Source organism: Vespa crabro, chromosome 3 (assembly GCF_910589235.1).
Source record: "Vespa crabro chromosome 3, iyVesCrab1.2, whole genome shotgun sequence".
NCBI lineage: Eukaryota > Metazoa > Arthropoda > Insecta > Hymenoptera > Vespidae > Vespa > Vespa crabro.
In genome coordinates, this window is record NC_060957.1 from 8,031,995 (window position 1) to 8,055,161 (window position 23,167).

At 39.0% G+C, this 23,167-nt stretch overlaps 1 protein-coding gene across 9 annotated transcripts in view; it reads left to right on the plus strand.

Moving 5' to 3' along the window:
• The window catches only part of LOC124422829 (nucleolysin TIAR), a 390,007-nt gene that overhangs the window by 336,487 nt on the left and 30,353 nt on the right, over nucleotides 1-23,167 (plus strand). For all 9 annotated transcript variants that reach the window (XM_046959754.1, XM_046959759.1, XM_046959760.1 and 6 more), the window contains 2 exons: nucleotides 10,545-10,620; nucleotides 14,718-14,820. In XM_046959754.1, coding sequence (XP_046815710.1) covers nucleotides 10,545-10,620; nucleotides 14,718-14,820 — 179 coding nt within the window. The remainder of the gene's footprint in view (nucleotides 1-10,544; nucleotides 10,621-14,717; nucleotides 14,821-23,167) is intronic.

The window sequence follows — 23,167 nt, forward strand, 5'->3', positions numbered from 1 at the left end:
TACTTCTTTGCCAAAAGCAAACAGGCGATAACTAGAGAAGTTGTTGCCAAGTTAAATAGTCGGACGTCTCGAGAGGCGCGAACCTCTGTAAAACAAATAAAAATTACATAATATTTGCATCGAAAAAGATGGGGAAGGGGAAGGGCGGATCTTAAAGAAAGTCCGTTTCCGTTGAAAAAAGTTCTTCTCCTTGGCTACGCGAGTAAAATTCGTTCGGTTGTGTCTCCCCGAAGAAAACTAGAGTAAGATAGAGAGAAGGAGAAAGAAAAATGAAAAGAGTGTGGAATCAAATTCCAATATTTGAATGGAAGCAGTAAACATTACTGCTCGCTCAGAAATTTTATCGTTGGCCCTGGGAAAGATCGCAGTTCGACATTACCCTCGAACTAACACGCTTCTTTTCACTCGTCAGGCGTCGAAAAAGGTTCTCGATTCGGCCAAGGCACCTTCTCGCTCGATCTAGCACAATTTCAGTTGACGTAACTTCAAAGCCGCTTAATCCTCTTAACGAAGCCATATCGAGGACCGAACTGGTGAAGGAGGAGGGAAGGCACACGAGCTTTCGTCTCGTTTCGTCTCTTCTCTTCTCTTCTCTTCTCTTCTCTTCTCTCTGTTCTCTTTCTTAACCCTATGTTATATCGCAACTCTAACGCGAGAATTAACCTTAAGGGCGAAGACCGAAAATTTCAATCGACATGTTCAATTTTTTAAAACAAAACTTTAGAACTATCTAAAGTTCTAGAGAAAAGCAGAAGATTTTAACATCTTGCGACTTTTTTTATGATCTCTTTATGTTATGAATAGATAACAATGTTACCGCCATGAGTGATATAAAAATGACAAGTATTTCTTCTGTCACTTTCTTTCTTTCTACCTTTTCTTTTTTCTTACATTATTTTTCTTTTCTTTCATTTTATCACGCCGAGTACATGTTAATTTATTCGCAGATTTAGTTCCTTTCCACTTAAAGTCTCCCATATTTTCTCACGATCCCAAAGGACCCTTTCCTTCGTCGTATACATTTCCCGCTTTTTCATGACGACGTTCGTGGAAGCGTCGGATTCTCGAGGAGGTTAAAGAAGAGGGAGAAATGGAGATATAGAGGGGCTGTGAGCTAGAGTTAAAGAACATACTCGACATTTACAATTCGGTTGGAAGTTTCGCTGGAATCGAAAAGGACAAGAAGAAGAAGAAGAAGAAGAAGTAAAAGTAAAAGAAAAAGAAAAAGAAAAAAAAAGAAGAAGAAGAAAAAGAATAAGAGGCAGACACACCGCCATCATTGCCGAACGACGTGGTGCTTTATTATCATATGTTTTTACTCGCCACTTCTATCGAGAATATTCTCCCATGCTTTTATTCACGGATGGAATTCTCCTTTCCCATTCGTCGCTTTTATTCTTCCTTTCTTCTTCCTTTCTCCTCTATTCTCCTCCCACCATTCTTTTTATCCCCCTTACATTCCCCTTTTCTTCTTTCAACTACCGTTCTCTTTTCTTTCTTCGAGCGACCCGTTTAACCCGCGCACACGTACAGAGAGTTGTATTCGTTTGCCGAAGGATTACCTGCATCAACGCGAGCCTGCTGTAAGATCGATAAAAGGGTGGCGAAATCTTTGGAGAGTAACTCAATCGAAATGTAACTCGTTCCTTTTCACTCTTTCTTTCTTTTCTCTCTCTCTCTCTCTCTCTCTCTCTCTCTCTCTCTCTCTCTCTTTCTTCTGTATTATACTTTGGAATTGATTTTAATGGCGTTACATCTACGGAAATATAAAATCAAATATTTTATCGATGATTTTAAGGGTAACTTTTTATCTTGATTAATTCTTCACGATATTTCTATACCCTTTATAATCCTTCAATTTCTTTTCAAAATTTGAACATTACGAAATTGAAACAACAGCGTACATCACTGTTCGTCAGAAATATTTCAAAGCACATTTGTCTATAGGAAATTAATGAGCCGTAGGGAAATTGATCAATTTGAAATGACTAATATCATAATACGATTTTACGATTGATCGACAGGATGACACAAGAGATTCGTTGGTATTAAGTCGACAGAAGCATATACGATATCTTTCAACAACAGATCAATCGTATTATAATTTATAAGATGTCATTTGATCTTAGTAACGTTTTAGTTGGATCATGTCAAACAAAATATCTATCACGAATCGAATTAATAATAATATTGAAATGACTTTCGTTTCTTTTTCGTTTTCATAAACGCAAATACAAAAAGAAAAAAAAAAAGAGAAAAAGAAAAAAAGAAATAGAAATAAATGAAAAAATAAAAAAGAAATAAATAAAATTCGCTTAGACAAAAGAATATGCGTGTAAACAAAAGCTTTTACTTCGCACCTGTCGACGGAAGATAAACCTACTAAAAAGTCAGCATTTTTCGTCTGGCAAAAAAAGAGATGACCGTCGAGCTGGCATTTTCATTTCGATACACGCAGAATAATTCACTTTATCAGCGGGATATCATAAAACGAGATAGATCCGAAACGAGTCCGTAGGCAAATTTGAAAATTTCGATCTCGCGCTACGTCAACGCATCGATCTCGAATTAACAAGTGTAGTAGTATGGTAGAAGGAGAGGTAGAGAAAAGGTAGGGTGGGTACTAAAGCGGAAAGGGTCGAACGTTGTATCATGAGCCGATAATAGACGACAGCGTCGAGCGTCATTACAAAACACGATGCGCTTAGACCCGATTGAGGGAGTACGAAAGAGAGAAAGAGAGAGAGAGAGAGAGATGAAGAGAGAAAGAGGGATGGGGTTAGAGGTACAGTGGTCGTAACATTCCCCGCGTATCACGCATGGTGCACGGACAGAACGTTCGTAAATAACCGATACCTGGCGATTCGCCCGAACGAAATCGGCAATCGGCACGGTGAAACTTCGGTCTCGGAAAATACCACTAGCTCGAACAGTATAATCAGCCGAGAGTGTTATCGCTTTTGCTCGACCAATGGCCGAGCACGTATCATTGTCATTGCGTTGCCTTTTGTACGGCCATCACGAGAGAGAGAAAGAGAGAGAGAGAGAGAGAAATAGAGAGATAGAAATAGAGAGGACAGAGGGAACAATAAATATGTTATTAAAATTAGCATAACCCATTTTACCATGGGAGCAAAACGGCACATTTTGCAGTTAATTTTCCAGTTATCTAGATAATAATCTCGCCTATGTGCCACGTTGAATTGACCTTTTATAGGAGCTTGAACGTTAGTGACGTTAGTAATAATGATTATAGTAGTAATAATAATAATAAAAGTAATAGTAGTAGTAATAGTAATAATAGTATATTATATAATAATAATAGTAGTAGTAATAGTGGTTGTATTAATAATAGAAATAGTAATAGTAAGTAATAGTAATAGTAGTAGTAGTAGTAATAATAGTAAGTAATAACGGTAGTAATAGTAGTGGTAGTAGTAGTAGTAATAGTAGGTAATAGTGGTAATAATAGTAGTAGTAGTAGTAATAGTAGTAATAGTAAGTAATAGCGGTAGTAATAGTAGTAGTAGTAGTGGTAGTAATAGTAGGTAATAGTGGTAATAATAGTAGTGGTAGTAATAATAGTAATAGTAGTAGTAATAGCAGTAGTGATCGATTAGAAAAAGAAGATGAAAATGTTTAAGTTCGATCAAATACGATAAGTGGAACGAGAACGTGCGGTAAAAAGGGGAAGGGAAAAGAGAAGGTAGAGGTGTTCGCTGTTGATCCCGCGTGCCGTCATAACGCCACGTAACATTAATAAGCGGTTTACACGACGAAAATACGAACCGACCGGGAACGAGTTTGGAAGGAACACCGAGAAAACGCGTTATCACGATAACCCGTTTCATTTATCGACCTCGATTTCGAAATCGAAATCCACTCTCGAATCTTTGAGAGCACCAGCAGCAGTAGCAATAGCAAGGTTACTAACAGAGAGAGAGAGAGAGAGAGAGAGAGAGAGAGAGAGAGAGAGAGAGAGGTAAGGTAGAGTTAGAGAGTGAAAAGGAAGGATGGAATCTCGCGATTCCGCTATTGCCACGTAACCACCAACGCCAACCACTACCAACCACCCTCTTTTCCTTCTTCTCCTTCCTTCCTTCCTTCCTTCCTTCCTTCTCCCTTACCGAGTTCCTTACAGGCAACCCTACCACTCGCTAAGACCCACCCCATCGACAATTAGTTCGCGCGCCCGGCAGTGAGTGCACTTAGCGAAAAGTAAGCAAACTCAACCCTCCTTGCCCTCCTTCTTTGCTCTCTTTCTTCCTTCTCTTTCTCTCTCTCTCTCTCTCTCTCTCTTTTTCTTTCTCTTTCTCATCTCATGTATACGTGTGTGTGTATATATATTTCCACATATATAGATACAATACAGATATAATACCAACTCAAATTTCCTCACCAAAATAATTTCTACGATCATGGCAAAGTTCGATTTAGATAGTTGACGCCAACTTGTCCAGACGACAACAACAATCATACGTATATTGAAATTTTCATATCGATACTCTTTCATTCGATGTGACTCACCGATATATCGGTAGATCGCGTGTGCGAAAATACCTACTACACATCTATCTATCCGTCTGTCGACGTCGTTGTCGTCACCGTCGCCGTTAGAACGGCTATCGTAAAAATACACTCGTGTACGTGAGCCGGAAGATGAAAATATCAAATCGATGAAAAATATATACACTATGTAGGATACGTTGATACGTGGGAAGAAAAGAACCATATATATCAGTTGTTTCGTTTCATCATGGTTTATCATTTTGACAATGAGTCTTCTTAGCAATTTCGTATCACATACACGTGAGTGCAAATACACCATTCTCTTTAGATACCAAAAAAAAAAGATAACAAGGACAGAGAACAGCGACTACGGCATGATGTGCGATCAAACGAAACGAGGGAAGTGACACCCTGCCCAAGTTGTTACTTACTAGATTGATGAAGCTCACACTCTAAGACCATTCACTCCATCCCATCTTCTTTTTTTCTGTTTTTCCTTCTTTCTCTTTTCTCTCCTCCTCTTTTTCTTCTTCTTCGTCTTCTTTCTTCCTTCATCCAAGACGATATTCTTCAATCTTTCTACTTACATGATCACGTTTACCTGAGCGATCGTATACTACCAATGAGGCCGGCTACAAAGATTTTCACGCTGACGCGCCCCTTTTTTCGCCATTTCGTAATTAATGAGCCGTTCGGAGTTTTCTAGCTGATAGACGAAAAACGATCCGTGACGTGTAGCTAATCGAGAGATAAAGGACGAAAGTTCGCATAGATGAGTGAGCGAGTGAAAGAGTGAAAGAGAGAGAAAGAGAAAGAGAAAAAGAAAGAGAGAGAGAGAGAGAGAGAGAGCAAAGTTTCAAGCAACGGGATCAAAGATTCATAAAAAGATTGCGTTGAGTTCAAAACGAAAGGAAAAAAGAGATCTCGGGAATGGATTTGAGATAATAAGTAATTCTCTTCTACCTTGATTAATCGATTTGTTCGTTACATTACAACGTGATAATATTGACATTAAAATATATTAACATTTGGTCATTTCTACTTATTGCACATAAGAAAATCGATTTAAGTTTTATGACGTTTTGAAAGTTAGTTTAGTGCCTCTACAAAGCTTGCTACTCAAAGGTTAAAACTCAGTGTTTAAAGGGTTAATTAAACGTATACTTCAACAGAAATACTCAAATACGCGTAGACCGTTCCCAATTAGGTTCCTCTAATTGCTCGCGAGGATAACGAGCTCGCGAGATACGTACTCGACCGTAACGAAGCCATGGATTCAGAGTAAGAGACGCGCGTTCGGGTCGAGCTCAAAATTGAAAAATCTGAAAAAAAGAACATTCTACGGTATCCACCTACGTCATGCTCGCACAGCAGAAAGACAGAGAGAAAGAGAGAGAGAGAGACAGAGAGACAGAGACAGAGACAGAGATAGAGATAGATAGATAGATAGATAGATAGAGAGAAAGAGAGAAAAAGAGAGAAAGAGAGAAAGAGAGAGAGAGAGAGAGAGAAAAATAGAAAGCACTTTCGAAATTTCGAAACGAACGGACAGGGAAACGGCATCGCTGTCTCTCTTCTTTACAAGCACGGCAATTTGGATCATCGACGCGTACCTCTCTTTTCATTCTCACGTCCATCGTGAGCGCGGACGTGTGCACGCCTGGCAATAAATCCAGACTTACTCTTCATCCTATCTCTCGGCTTTGTCGTGTGCTCGCGCCACGGGAACTCCGGGACAGGCATTGTCGCGGTTATATCGACGTCGAGGAAGAACGGAAAAAAATGTGAAAGAGAGAAAAAGAGAGAGAGAGAGAGAGAGAGAGAGAGATAAAAAACGTGTCATGGGGCGGTTCTCGATGGAAGCTGAATTAAATTCTGAGATTTATCGCGTCAATAACCGTGCATTAATTTACGATTTTTCGAGGGGCTGCACGTGGTGAGAAATAGAACGAAAGAGAGTAGAGAAAAAGAGAGACAGAGTGAGAGAGTAGAAGGGGGTGGTTACACGACGCGTAAATTCACGGCACGCCGTAACAGCGATTGTTTCGCCTTTCGTGGCGAGATATAGCACTAGGAAAACGAACGAGGAGTGGTGGTATAGATAGATGAAAGAAGAGTGGGAGAATTTTGTTGGAGGAACGCTTGAAAACACGCAATAAGAACACATGGCCGCATAACGCATACCTATACGCGTTCGCACGCGATGAGGCACTCATGAGGGTGGCTTGAAGGGGTGGCTTTGCTATAGGCTGCCGCGGTTACTTGCTCGTATCACACTTTCTGTCTCTCTCTCTCTCTCTCTCTCTCTCTTTCTCCCTCACTTTTCTTCCCCTCTTCATTCTCTCAGCCTTGCTCTTTCGTTCTACTACGACAGTATTCGTGCACGTGTTCCGTCTCTAAGTGTATATATATACACACACATACATACATACATACACACACACACACACACACACACACATACACACACACTTATACATAGACATACCTATATGTATGTTTGTGTGTGTGTGTAAGTGTATGTGGAACGATGCGAGACGACCCTAAGTGTGGGCAACGACATATGCGACTGGCGTGTTCCACATCTAACTTGTATTGACCATTACTCAACGTTCCGTGTTCGTAAGTTGTGTAGCAACCGCTGCCATTCACCGAAAGTCGACGACGTTAACGGAAGCGGCTTGCCGAGCCGCGAAACCTATTGAAAAACTTAATGTTGAACTTCTTGAAAATAAAAAGAGAAAAGTAAAAATGAAAAAATTAAATTGCTCATTGGTTAAGCTTAATGTGTATATATATATATATATATATATTATATACCTTACTACTTCTATTTTTGGTTTTCTCTTTGATAAAAATAAATTCCTTCCTATAGCGAATATTTATCGAAAATCTCGTAAGATTAGGGAAAATTTGTAAGATAAATTACTCTTTAAAATTCTTCCTTAGTATAGATTAATTATCATGATCTTTAATATGCTTGATTTTTTTAAGGTAACGATTAGCAGCAGAAAGATATCCTCGATTTTTCTCGTCTCTTTCATATTCTCTGTTCGTTAATGACGACAGACGCGTTAATAAAAGATGCGTTCATTAATGACGATGGATTAATTACAGCGACATGCTCGGTGCATGAAAAAGGCGTCGAGTTTCTCTGATCCTTCTTTTCTTTTCTTTTTTATACGCCTAGAGATACATATACATACAGGTAATAGTAGTATATAGAGTACATACATAGGGATAGGGACGAACACCGAGATTTTTCATGGTACGCCGTGGGACCGCAATTTCAGGAAATCTTCGGATTGCACAGGCGGAAGAAAAGTCTTTTATCCGGCTCTTCGAGATTTCCCTTCGTTTTCATTATTTTTTCTTTTTTATCTCTCTCTCTCTCTTTCTCTCTTTCTCAACTACTAACGCCTTCCTTCGCTTTTTCTGCTTTTACACATACATACACATACACTCTCGATGGTAATTTCTCTTTCTCCTTCTTCTCTTCTACTTTCTTCAACTCTTCCTTCCTTCTTTCCTTCTATTTCTCTCTTTCTCTCACACCCTCGTCTTCCAGTTACCAGCAGCCATTTCCCTTTTACGATTTCATTCGCGCACAGTACGGAAAATAATATTTACCAGGCTTTTTAAGTCTAACGCGTTAAATCGCGGTGCCACGGATTACACGTTTAACGACTTTTCTCTTTTCCGTAACGCGGAAAGAGAGCGAGTCTTTTCATTTCAAAACGGAGAGACCAGTACCCACAGAAAGGAGCTACAGACGGGAAAGTAGTGCGATTGAGTGTAAGAGAGTGAGAGAGAGAGAGAAAGAGATAGAAAGGGTACGAAAAAGAGTTGAGGAAAAAGAGTATGCACGACTTTAATCCCTTTGATTCTTTTCGCAAAACGAATGCCTATGATCTAACGTGTGTTTTGCGAATGCTTTCAGCCGATAGGCACTCCAGTCGCCGTCCTCTTTTTATTTCAGTCATGAAAAAAGAATTATTTTACAAATTGCGAGCTTCGAAGCGCAAAGTTCGCTAATATCCTCGAAGGTAAAATGTTTCTAAAAAAAAAAAAAATAAAATAGGAAAACGAATAACGAAGAACCCTCCAAGTAGTTTCTTCAAAATATTTTGAGAGATACTACTTTCCCCATCTTATCATCAATGTATATTAAAACACTCGAATCACCTGAGTGTAATCCTTGGGAGATAAAAATATCTATCGAGAAAACATACAGATTATTATTCTTATTGTTATTTTTATCTCGCAGGTGCATTGTACATATAAAAATTTTCTAATCGATTCCGACGATTAAGCTAAAAGATCGAATCTTTCAAAGTTTAAATCTTCCAAATGAAACAAAAATTCTTCAGGAACTCGAAGGAAAATATGTTTTAAAGAAGATCAATTCTTTCATTATTATTATATAAATTTTTAAGTTTTTCTTATTTCTATATACATTAACAATATATTACAACATATATATATATATTATATATATATACATATATATATATATTTATATATATATATATATATATATATATATATATATATATTACAACAAGTGTTTCTTGATACTGAGATTGATACAAAAATTATTTTATTTTTCGATAGAAAATCTTGTAAAAAATATATGGTATAAATGATAAGTCATCTTTTAAAAACTCTTAATCTCCGTTACTAGATACTTGGATGCTGGAAATACAAAAAGACCAAAAGAAATGGTAGGAGAAAGAGAGAAACGTGCACGATTTCAAAAATTTTATTCGCATCGCATGCCAGGCTCCACCGGTCGAAAGAATATTTTATTTAAGCTTCCTGCTATACCTCCAAAACGGCCCTCTGACCACGAGATACACCCCAAGCCTCAGGGTATTCCTAATTTTCTCTGGCAGACACCGCTGGAATCTTAATTATGAGGAAGAATTCATGGAAGTCCAAACCAGGCTTACTCCCTTCTCTATCTATTTCTCTTTCTATCTCGCTTTCTCTTTCTTTCTTTCTCTCTCTTTCTCTCTCCCTCTCGCTTTCTCTTTCTTTCTTTCTCTCTCTTTCTCTCTCTCCCTCTCTCTCTCTTCCCCTTTCTCTCGGTCTTTCACATAAGTACGTTATGCTTTTCTTTCAAATATGAGTACTTCTGAATTCTTTGACGTATTCCGAGAAAATCAAGAATCGTATTTTCGAGGATCGTCCCTTTGGTACGTAAGGGATACGTTACTTATGAAATTTCTTTGATATATGTATGCATCTGTATATCTCCGTAATAATATTCCGCAAGTAGGGGGTCATATAGCCTCAGAATACGTGCGATGCATGCTTCCAACAGTCAGCTGATTCAAGAGACACGTTCCTTAAAGAAAAGGAACTGGAAATAGGTCGATTCATTATTCTATCAAAATCTATGTTATATATATATATAACATATATATACATATATAAACCTTTCTTCTTCTATATATATATATATATATAACATAGATTTTTACTTTGTTTACTTTGTATTTATTTGATCGATTAAAGTACATATTCCATAAAAGTAAATGTTCAGAGATATTTACTAATAAAGAAAAAAAAAATTTACAAGAAAAGACCCATCGCTTAATAGCAACGTTACTTCAACGTCGCTTACATTTCTAAGAAAAACATGAGTTTAGAAGACGAAAAAGCTAGAAACAGTAGGAACGAAGTAACACATTCTTTTACTCGTATACTTAGAGCGTATTTGTTTTATACTCGTACCTTCCGAGGGCTGTTAGCCTTCTACGTCGTTGGACGAACGACCAAAGCTAAAACTTACTTGTTCCTCGTTCTACTTTTTTGTCTTTTTCCTTTTTTTCTCATCTTCTTCATCTTTTTTTCTTAGTCTCACTTTTTTTTTCGCGTCGGCAAAATGGCCTTAACGAAACGCAATATAAAACTTAATGCCATTGTCTCATTTTACCACGAGCTAATGTTTAATCGTAATCATCGTTCGTAAATTTCTTTTTTTTTTCCTTTTAATCTTTATTAACATAATTGTTTTCTTAATGTTACAGGGATTGCAGAGTCGTCAGAGATCCACAAACCTTCAAGTCTAAAGGCTATGGATTCGTGTCCTTTGTCAAAAAAGCGGTAAGCGATATTTTTCTTTTAAAAAAAAAAAAAGAAAAAAAAAGGAAAAAGCACCAGTTTAAACTTTACCACTGTAACCACCACTCATTTTTTTTTTCTTTATTAATCAAAAACTTTTGGCAAAGATTAACTTCTTCCTATTAGAAGAACTCGTTGCCGAGATAATGAGCGAACTTGAACAAAAGAACAGAGCCTCGGCAACGATCGTAAACGTAGGACTTTACATAGATAGACTCTTCTTCTAAACAAACTTATCTATCGATCATCGTTTCGAATGCACACATTCTCCAACAATACATACACATACATATACATATATTCGCGCAATATCGTCATCGTATATGCTTGCTATGACAACATCGTTTCAATGGCGATACGGCACCTGTTCCATTTCGATGCAAACAAATGACGAAGTTTACGACGATCCATAAAGATCGAAATCGTGAGAAATTAACAGCGGCAAGTTGAAAGTTGGAACTAGTCTTTCGATGTTCAATCGATGGAAATAGTAGGGATACGAAGAGATGGTTGGCCAGAACCAGAACGTTGCTGGCGGAAGCAGCTTCAGGGTTTACAGCATCGTTCTTGGAGCAGAGAGAGAAAGAGAGAGAGAGAGAGAGAGAGAAAGAGGGAGGATGATAGCGAATGAGCAAACGAGTGAGCAAGAGAGAGTAAGTCCGAGTTTTACTGTACCCCACCAAAATCCGCGACGTAAATCACGACGAAGTTAGATGTACGGCTGAGTAAAAGAAGGCTTTCCCCCGTTTATGGCGAGGTTATTCGTCGAGGCGGCCGAACCCGGAGGTAGAACCTTCCTTCGTTTCCCCTCTGTTTTAATGTCCTATCGATCTGGACCACCGCCGGCACCTGACTCACACCCACGGTATTACTATTGCCGAAGTATAAATTTCCCGGGTGTCTCCGCTAACCTCTAGGAACACGCGAAAATTTCTCCTCCTCCTTTTCTCTTCTCTTCCTCCATCCCTCCGTTTCGAGCTCTTCTCTCTTTCTTTCTCTCTTTCTCTCTCTCTCTCTCTCTCTCTCTCTCTCTTTCTTTCTCTCTCTTTCTCTCTCAACCACTATATCCTTCGAGCACCGGATACACGTATCTAAATCGCGTACTCTGATCGCACAGCCAAACGACATCCCCTCCAAACTCTTTTCTGTGATCTAGTACTACTACTACTACTATAACTACTACTACTAGTACTACTAAAACCAACAAAAATACGAATTCCTTGGATTCTATACTGGACGCTACTCTTCTTTTCCGATAGCATCCACATTGTCTATTTCTCCCTCTTTCTTTCTTTTTAACGAACAAAATACGATATCTTTTATTTCTTTTTCTTTCTCTTCTTTCAACCTTTTTAAATTGTTGAAACGATCGAAGATTTCGTTCAGTTTTTAAGAATTTTCTTCCAAAAATCTTTTCATGGATTCGATGAAGAATAGACATTTACCACGAAAGAGAATGAAAAATTCGAAAGCAACTTTTTTCTTAAAAGCCACGTAAGCCGTCATTGAGCAGTGCTCATAGCAAGCCGGCATGACTTAGTAATATATGCAAAGCAGTTGGGTGTCGCTTCGGTCAGAAAGCTTTACGACTGATCGGTAATGTCTATACACAGTTGTCTTCCATATAAAGTTATAGGTTCAAGTATGAGAAAAAAGATAGCTAGAATAGTATTCGTAGTTTAACAAATTCGAACTGAACGGAAATTCCAAAATGTTAAGGTGAATCAAAAAAAGAGAAAAAGAGAGAGAGAGAGAGAGAGAGAGAACAATATTTATTGCTGTTATGACTGTTATCCTTATCCTTATTATATATCATATAATAAAATAGAATAAACGATAATAATTGGCAATAAAAGTAATAACATGACTATAATAAACTTAATATGGAAATATTATACAGAAAGAGACAGAGAGAGAGAGAGAGAGAGAGAGAAACGACATGTTGAAGGTGGAGCACTAAAGGAATACGGAAAGAGAAGCGAGAGGAGAACGTTGATATCGACCGGAGTTTAGAATCGGCTTAGAGCCGAGCGTTCGGTCTCGCGGTCTATCTAGGCTAACCGCGCGAATGTGCGGCATCATATCGGGAATGGAAATTCGAATCGGAAATACTTTATCCTACAAGAGCACAAATGTCGTGGGATAAGGACCGTGGAGTAGTGGGAAAGTGGTTAAGGTGCACGACTCTCGAAGAAGAAGGAACGGGAAGAAAGAGAGTGAAAGAGAAAAAGAGATAGAAGCAGAGAGGTTAAAGGTGGAAGAGGAACGAAGAGAAAACTCCCAAGTCCTTCGAATGGCGCAAACGGTGGGGAAATGGGTGGGGGAGCTCACCACCCTCTTTTCTCCAACCACGCGTTTGCAAGAAGCTTTTCGACGGTCAACCCCTTCCGCTGGAATTTCTCAATGGCGGGAGTATTTTCAGCCATCTCTTCTCTCTCTCTCTCTCTCTCTCTCTCTCTCTCTCTCTCTCTTTCTCTTTTTCTTTCTTTCTTCTTTTCTCTGGCTCTCGGCCTCTTTTTATCTCATCTTTTCTCAACTCCAAAGCTTCGTCCAAGCAGCAGTCGAATAAAATAAAGACGAGGATTATTTTTAAGTCTTTTTCTTTTTTTCTCTCTCTCTCTTTCTCTCTCTCCCTTTCTCTCTCTACCTTTCTCTATCTTTCTTACTGTTTACCATTCTCGAAAATTTTTTTTATCTTGACCTTTCTTAAACATTTGGAAATCTCAAGGATATACCGTTAGTTGTGTGTATGAGTATGTATATACATATATATGTGTGTATGTGTGTGTACTATACAGTATTGTCTTTTTATCAAAACGAACCTTTTGTTACAAATTTATATATACGTTTCCTCAGTTATAGTCGGACACGATTCTTTCATTTTTGTTCCATTTTCTGCCTTCTTTCTTTTTCTTTATCGAGAAAATTCTTCATAATTTTTCATTCGAATTGTACAATAGTCATCTATCAAATAGGCCAGTACATTTAAACACACACACAATCATTCATACACACGCACACACACACATACATAGATATATAGTTCCAAAGGTATATTGAAGCAAGGCCATGATCGTTTTGTTACCTACTTGAGAACAAATAGCTTGACCACGTGGAGGCTCGTTTTCCCTTCTATCCTTCGTCATAAAGGGTAGCGCCTTTTCTTCGAAAAGGGAATTCAAAGCAGCGATGGGAAACACAGCAGTTTGCCAAGGGCAGTTCTTGGGAAATGCGAGAAATCGGAGGTACGATTTGTCGAATGGAATTCCCTCTCGAACTAACCGTATCTTCGACTCGATCCACTTCCAGCCCTGCCATTTTCGAGGGTAAAAGAGAAGGGACGTTATGTTCTTACGATTTACTTTAGCCACTTAACGAGCTGTCCCATCAGTCCGATTTAATTCCTTCGTTCTTTGTGCGTCATCGTTTCCTTTTCTTCCTCTCTCTTTCTCTCTCTCTCTCTCTCTCTCTCTCTCTCTCTCTCTCTCTTTCTCCCTCCGTCTCTGCCTTTCTTTCTTTTTTTCTTACTTTCTTTATCTCTTTACTTCTCTTCGCGTACCTTAGATTCGATAGTCGTAAGAGAACATTAAAGGACGTCACTCGCGCGAAAGGTATAAACGTTAACGTTATTCCTATTTCCACGAAGAAGCCGGGACGGTAAAATTTTTCTCGATCCGCTTACGGGCGTGCTTTTCTCAAAGCAGAGCAGTAATAAATAAAAGTTACGATCGGTGTCCTGCGTACTCGGAGTTACAGCCGTTTGCCGTTGCTCGTAACGCGGCTTTACTTCTTACGTTTATTCCATTTATCCCGACCCCCTTTTGCACAGACGAATCGTTCCGTCTATCGAAAGCTGTTCTCTCTCTCTCTCTCTCTCTCTTTCTCTCCCTCTCTCCCTCTCTGCCTCTCTTTTTTTCTCTCCCTTTAAAACTTGTCTTTTTCAAAAGCAGCAATCTTAACCAGTCTATCCCAACTATTTCAAAGAAAAAGAAATCCTGCGTGCTAGAGTTTTCTCAATCTCGCTTTATCTTTCATTATATTGGTTGAACCATTTTACTCATTAACATTTATTGTTTCAGGAAGCGGAAATCGCCATCGGTACCATGAACGGGCAATGGCTCGGTAGCAGAAGTATTCGAACGAATTGGGCGACTCGCAAGCCGCCTGCACCAAAATCTGAAGGTGAGTCAAGAACAATTGAACCTCAATCATTCTTTTTTTAATTTATATAATCTGAAACGTAATTAGAATCTAATTAAAAACTAAATCGTATCGATCGATAGAAATCCCGAAATATTTAACTCTGTCTTATTACGATTAAGATTAATTTAAGAGGATATGATGAATGAAAGTGGAGGAAACGAACAAATAAGGGGAAGAATATTTAAAAATCTCTCTGAATAAAAGAAGCTTCCAATTTCGTTTTAGCTAAGATAACATAAAATATCGGTCGATCAAGGAGAGATGATACTAACGATGGAAATGGAGAAATGGGGGAGATAAGAAACGAGGGATATCCGTCAAAGGAACATCGTGTTTATCTCAAAATGCGGTTTACTTGATGTGAATACGAATCTTCGCGTGGAGTTAAATTAAATATCGCGTAGCCGCGTTCGCGCGGTTGCGGAAATTTCATCGACGCAACCGGAATTCGATTAGGTCGACGAAATTCTATAATTCGCGTAGAAGTGGATGCGCATGATCGAGTCTGTCGTCTATCCCCGTCTCTATCCTCATCTCTCTTCTCATCTCTCTCCTTCTCTCTCTCTCTCTTTCTCTCTTTCTCTCTCTTTCTCTCTCAATCTTTCTCTCTTTTCCTCTCTTTTTCTTTTTCTCTCTTTCATCGTTGAGAGTTCGAAAGGTTTGCTCGTTTTCCTTCTCTTTTTCTTTCTCTCTTTAATACCAGCGCGCGCACTCATAGTGTGGATCGTTCGCTCAGAAAGCTTTCACTGTGCCATTCAGGAAAGCTCGAAACGGCTTTACCACGAACGGTTACTCTGCAAAAGCGGCCTCCGCAAAGGCAGCACTCCCTGTTCGAGTGTTTGTTAATCGATATCTCGAGATGGACTCGAGAGCCTTTTTTCAAACGGCATGGGCAAAAGAGGCAAGGTACACACCGACCAACGAACCAATCGACCGACCGACCGACCAACTGACCGACCGACTGACTGGCTTTTCGATTTACAACAATCTACTACTATCGTGTTGGCTATAGTACAGTGATCGACTTTGAGAAGTCCTTTTCCTTTTATCACTAGGAACCCCTATCACTCCACGACACACGTCTCGCAAAATTTCCAACTTCTCTCAGCTCGAACCTTTTTTCTCGTTTGTCGAAAAAAAAAAGAAAACCCTTTGGGAAAATCTTCTCACTCTGACTTTCAAGCATTTCGTTCCTTACCATTTAAAACTCAGTGAAACTTTAACATTTGTTAAATTATTATTTTTTTTTCTTTTACTTTGTAAAATCGGTCCATTTCAAATTTTATACATTTCCCATCACGTAAAATTAATGATAATCATTGTAGAGATTTCGATGACGTTTGAATGATAATAATATTTGTCAATGATGTTAAAATAATAATGAATGATGAACAATCAGGGAATAATCGAGTTGTAATTCAAGTAAGAGCGCTACCATAACAACAGAAATATCTATTAATACTGTACATAGATTGGTATCATAGGTACTCTTGTTAATTATGTCGGAAAATATCAATATCAGAAATGTGTAAAATGACCTAAATCGGGATAGGTTACGTTCGAAAATTAGTATGGTTACGGGAAAGGATCCTTGGAAAAGTACAAAAGCCTTAGCTAGGGAAGAAAAAGGGGTAGGGTAAGGGTACGCTAAGAATTCAATTGAAGTTATGAACTAAACGCATAATGAGCTTGAAGGTAGCACTCCGAGAGCCAAGTAAGTATTATTATATTATCATAAGCGGCTCTCCGTCGTCAGGCCACGGACCTCTCCTACCTCCGGAGAGAGTTAGCTCCGACCCCTCGACTAACTAATTTCATTCCCCAAGTCTTTAATTAGTATTCGTCGCGAAGCATCCGAACTTTTTCACTAGACTACGAGGGCAAGGAGGAAAAGAAAGAGGATGAGAGATCTTCCGCAGCCTTCGACCCCTTTCTTGGAACCGACCGACCGTTCAACTGTATTTGCATAGACCAAATTCTCAAAAGCGAAACTTCCTATTTCTTTATCAGACAGCCTCGTTTTCTTCGCCCTTAAAATTTCCTTCGAAAATCTACTTCGAAAATTTTCATCTAAAGACTAACAAAGATGTTCCTCGATCGTACGAGGAACAACGAAATATCAAATGAAATATTAAGAAAAGGATACTGAAGTAAATTACGTAAGACCGAATCTTTCTCCGACAGAAACGTCGATAATGAACAGGAACGAGCGACGTTACGTCATCCACCGGATGAAGATGTAAGAAACAACATCGTCAGTGATGGTCGATGGAAACAGTCGAAGCAGGCTCATTCTCTTTTTCTTTCTCTTTCTCTTTCTCTCTCTCTCTCTCTCTCTCTCTCTCCATCTCTCTCTCTATCCTTCTTTCTTTTTCTCTTTCTCTTTCTCTTTCCCTCTCGCTGTTGGTGAATAGATTCGAAGAGAAGAGCAAGTTCCGAGTGCAAGTTTATCGACTATCGTTTTACTCTCCTGAATTACACGTCGGAGTTTATATGACTCCAGACTTCTTCTCTCTCTCTCTCTCTCTCTCCCTCCCTCCCTCTTCTTTCTTCTTCTTACTTTAGTATCTCTTTCCAAGAACATCCTGGCGATTGCGCCAAGGCTCATCTACAAATCCAAAAGCCAGTGCACCATAGCCACCGCGCCAAGATTCATCTGCATATTTTGACGTAATAGGAGGAACGCGACTGCAGCGAGAGGTCTCTTGCATTATACATTCTTTAAACAAATCTCGACTCGATGTAAGCAGTCGGAAGTTGGTTTAACGCAGGAACACGATGATAATAATAAGAAGATAGGGAAGTACATTTCGTGCGAGCCAATTTCTTCGAGGGAAAGAAGAAGTTTCGATTATCTGGAAAGTGTACCGTACTCTTCTCCCTTACTCTACCTTCCTTTGTCTCTCTTTCTTTTCCTCTTTCACTTTTTTCTTTTCTTTTTTTTTTTTTTTTTTTTTTTTTTTTTTAATCGACTTTCCGTTAACCGTGATTATCGGAAAAAGGATAAAACTATCGCAAGAGTTAAAACATATAAATTTTCCAGTCTTTATAAATTTCTATTATAGTTTAGGCTCCGTTCTTTTTAAAGATTCACACTTTGAAAGAGTTTCAATAACTTTTATATAGAATTTTTATCATAATTTTGATAACCCAACTTTTTCATTGAACGCTTATCTAGATTAATCAATAATTTTTTATTAATTCACTTTCAATCATGTTTATCGATTGTTCGAATTGACATCAAGTAAAGAAAGAAAAAGAATAAATTATCTAAAAGTGGTGGGTTCAGAAGACGAAGAGGGTAAATAGAGGAGGAGAAGGGGGAGGTAGGAAGTGAGCAACCATTTAATTTGACTGAGTCCCAAAGTTAGTCGGCAACTAGGTCAATATTTTATAGCTCTGGCAATTAGATAATTTTGCGGCCAGGCAAAAATATGATTGCTGGTGTGTGAAAGGACCAAGTTGGGCCATGGGTTAATGTCAAAAGTTTGTATCCGGTATCATCCTCAACGTGTCGAATCGTCTCTCTTTCTCTCTCTCCCTTTCTCTCTCTCTCTCTCTCTCTCTATCTCTCTCTCTATTTCTATCTCTATCTCTCATTCACTTTATCCAACTGTTTTACCCATCTCATACCATTTTCAGTCAACGTAATCGCGCCTATTCATGAGAAAATACGATAAAAATATAACATCGAGATTTTTTATTCGATTTTTATTCTTCCCCAGAATACATAATTCGTTATAGTCGCATCAATAAACCTTGCCAACTTACCACCCCGAGATATAACTTAAGCGACGACAGTCGCGATCGACTATCTTCGGAGCTAGGCACACACGCGTACATATATATAGGGAGAGAGTGAGAGAGAGAGAGAGAGAGGGAGAGAGATAGATAGATAGATAGATAGATAGATAGATAGATAGATAGATAGATAGATAGATAGATAGATAGATATATAGATAGAAAGAGAGAGAGAGAGAAAGAGACAGAGAGATAAATGCATAAAGAGGTGAGTCCCCGATACGCACGCAGGTGGCAAACGCAACCTTAACGCAATGTTAACGCACCGGAAGTCCAGTCCATCACGAGTGACGTAGAGTCGACGTGTAGGCATTGAATTAACAACACAGTCCGTTTGCGAGGGTTAAGTGTCGAGCTGTGTTCGAAACACATGGAATATACTCCCTGGCACTAAAGTGCGCAAGAGCCAGTAGTGAGCTTGAAAGGTCCGTGTTTAAAGTGGGAGAAAGGGAGGGAGAGAGAGAGAAAGAGAGAGAGAGAGATAAATAGATAGATAGATAGATGGACAGATAGAGTGAGAGTGAGAAAGAGAGAGAGATGCGCGTACAGTCTACTAATACACTTCATCGTGTACGTGATGCAGTCGATGCGGCAGACTGTCTACCTACAAGTTCTATCGCAAGTTCTATCCAATCCCGGCCGTAGTAGTTAAAGGCGAGGCAAGACGAGAAGTCCGACTGCCCCTTTAAATTCACCCTACAGCCATCCGCATCGGCTTACGGCCGGCACGAGGGAGAGACCATCCTTATCGCTACGCGCGGGCCTTAACACGTTGTCGTTAACTATACAGGGAGCTTCTATCGTCGTGCCTCTCTCGTTGACGATTTTCACAGGGAATAAACGGGACGAGTAACTTCCGTGGTATCCTATGAGGATGAAAAGATAGTCACGGTCATGCATCAATGTATATATGTATGTATATAATTCACGGCATAATAATGTCGTTTTGTTTCAAATTCTATGGTCTTTGAGAGTATCATCTTTCATATTTTCGTAATATTAATCATGAAATGTTAGCCGATATACACGTACGTCATCGTTTGACGTGAACTTATCTTTGACGGAATATAATCCAGATTTTCTTACTTTTTTGTTTTCTTTTTCTTTTTCATAAACTTTTCTGCTACATTTATAGTTCAGGGTAATAGTCTTAACATTGAAAAACAATGGATAACATTTCGTTCTCACGACATTCGTCATTCTTCATTGGAGTCTAGTCTATTCGTCCCTTTAATTCTTCGATTCAAAAAAGAGAAACAAAGAAAAAGAGAAAGAGAGAGAGAGAGAGAGAGCGAAAGGGAGATCGTGTTCGTGCTATCGAGCAGTTTAATTTTTTTTTTCGAAAACGTAGTTCACGGGGTACCAGAGACAAAGGGAAGGTCCAAATGCGACGACACCCGCGGCGATTATTTTTCGATACGATTCCATTAAACCCGATTTATCAAGCGGCATCGTTCATCGAGCCTTTGTATTTCGTCATATTTAAAGCACTCGTAGCGCGTTGAATATAGAGGGAGGGAGAGAGAAAGAGAGAGAGAGGTTTCCTCCACCTTCAACAATTTTGAAAAACGTGCCTCCAGCTCTTGTGTCAATTCAATACACGGTTTTGAACGTTGAAACGTTCACAAGCAACGATAATTACTTTTATGGCCTAAAGGGCGGGTCAAGTACACTTTCCCCTCTCCCCCCCGGCCTCCTCGCAGCGATATGCACGTCGAGTGCGTGTTTTCGTGTGTTTGCAAATGCGCCTATACGTTGCTGAAACACGAGGCTGATCGAATGAAATGTCAACAGACGAACCTGCTGGCCAACCACCGAACCTGTGCACTTCACAATCCCCTTCTCCCTCCCTCCCTCCCTCTACCTCTCTCTCTCTCTCTTTCCCTCGCTACTTCGATCTACTGTCCTTGTTCCCTCTTCTCTCTCTCTTTCCCTCTCTCTCTCTCTCTCTCTCTCTCTCTCTCTCTCTCTCTCTCTCTCTTTCTCTTTCCTTCTCTAAAGCTTTATAGACAAACATCAACGAGAAAAGGAAAGACCGTGTTCCGCTTGTTGCATCGACTCCACTCGGTCGATCGTTCGAACACAGAAACGAAGAGTTTTTGATTGGCTACCCGTATCACAACAGCCCGCGGCGATTCCGGTATACGTCGTGAGACTGTACAGTGGTATACTTTTGAAACGGCATGAATAATAAATTAGATGGAATTGCTCTGAAATTGGTGAGTTTTCTATATTTTAACTTGAAAACAAAAGAAAGATATATATATATAAAGAAAGAGAGAGAGAAAGAGAGGAGAGAGAGGAAAGTGAGGAGAGTGAGGAGAGTGAGATAAGTGATTCAAACGTCATCGTTGTGAGTACTTCTACGTGGTTTTGTCCGATTGCTGATCGTGAGCTCATGAAGCTCGAGCCTCCTTTTCAGAACACGAACGAACCGACAAAATTGACTTCGATCGGTTCCTCGCCTCGTGATTGGAGTTTATAACCATCGTCGTTCCACTGTGGCGCCGATTGTTCGACGAAGTTAATGCATTGGTGTTAGATACGTTTCGAATCTCTCTCCCTTTCCATCTTTCTCTTTCTCTTTCTCTCTCTCTCTCTCTCTCTCTCTCTCTCTCTCTCTCTCTCTCTCTCTTTCTATTCGTACACATGTCCATATAGAAGCACATACTAACCAAGTATATACAATATGGTAGAATTGTGTGGGTGGAACGAGAGACACGCTTCGCGTGGGACAGCAAATTGAAAATATAAAGCTGGAGATCTCGTGCTTGCGGTTTTCGACAGGAAAATCCGACTATATGGATGGCGCTTAGACGGTTGGAAAAGCTTCTACTGTTATTCCAACTTGGTACCATTAGATTTTTAGACGATTTCGAAGTGAGGATAACCTTTAGGGATTAGAAAATAAATTTTATACTTAAATTATAAATCGTTTTTACGTATTTATATAGATATATAGGTATTATAATAATGTTTCTTTATAACTTTTATGAAAAATTTAAATTAGTATACGTACTTTGATACAGAATCCATTTAAAGTAGATAGAATGGAAAAATGGTAAAATTTGATTTTATTGATAGAACATCGAAGAGAATAAAAGGAAGATAAAAAAAAAATAAGAGAGAAAAGAAAAAGCGGAGACAAACAGCATAGGGGCTCTTTAAAGCTCTTCGAATGAAGAACTTGCGATTCCTTCTGCTCCAGTATCCTCCGGGTCAGCTTGACTTCCTGACTCGGTAATGCAGCGGGATGTAAAACTTTCGGACAGAATACGAAATCCGCGCGTGATTCGAATTAGGGGCATAGCTCGTTGTGAGTTCGACGTAAAGCTGGCAATGCTGAGGCGAAAAATGCGACATACCTTAAGAAAGTTATTCTCTCTCTTTCTCTCTCTCTCTCTCTATATATATATATATCTATCTATCTATCTATCTATCTATCTATCTATCTCTCCAAACTCTTTCATGCATTTCTAGCAACAAATCGAAGAAAATTGGTGGCTTCGTTATTTACGATTGATCCGGAGAAAACGAAGCTAGTATCCTCAGCTTTGCTTCCAAACTTTCGATTTCTTTCTTCCCTCTTCCATTTCTATTTATTTTCATTTTACGATTCGACCGACCATAAAATCCTACTAGATAACAGAAACATCACAGAGAAATAAATGAACATGCCCATCTGAAAGACTTTACTACGAGAAAACATCGTACTCCTAGTTACACCTGCTCCACGATATTCTCTTTGAGACATCTACGCTAATAATCCAATATTTCTCATATTCTCAAAGACAATTCTTCGAATTAGTTCGAATTAATTAAAAAAGAATCATCCGACGAGACGACGATTTCAACCACTAAGATATCCACTACCTTTATCGATCATCCTAGTAGTCGGTGGCGTCTCGAGGTCGCCATTATACGACGAATTTTGGCAGTGTACCTCGTCCACAAAGTTACATAGTCCACTTCGATCGTACATAGTCACGATATACGTCGTAAATCGCTTAGCCAAAAGTCTCATCTTCGACTTTAAAATCCGTCAAAGAGTGCTATCATTTTTTTTCTCCCTCGAACAAAATTTTTACTAATAGAGATGACAATCTGAAACGTAAAATCATATTATGTATGTGAACTTCAAAAAACTCTTTCTCTGGCATTCAGTTTTCAGTAATGTTACTAATAATCTAAGACATACATCCACCATCGTCCTCCTTCGAAAGTTTGATTTTTCGAAGGCTGGCTCATGCAACTAGAACATCTAGAGTCCCGTAGGTATTGTTCTCGGAAGTGCTTGCACTTGGGTGTACTTCACACCAGAAACTATATATTCTATACCAGTCGTGTGTATGGTATGATATCCTTTGTACTGCCTTTTCTACTCCTAAAAAAGTAATGTGACTTTGGAGAAACTAGTCTTGCCTTTGAAGAGCCTTCATTTTATTTGTAGAATCAATTAAATAGACAAAAATAAAGAAAAGGAATAAAAATCAGAATCAACGTAAATACGTATATACGATGATAT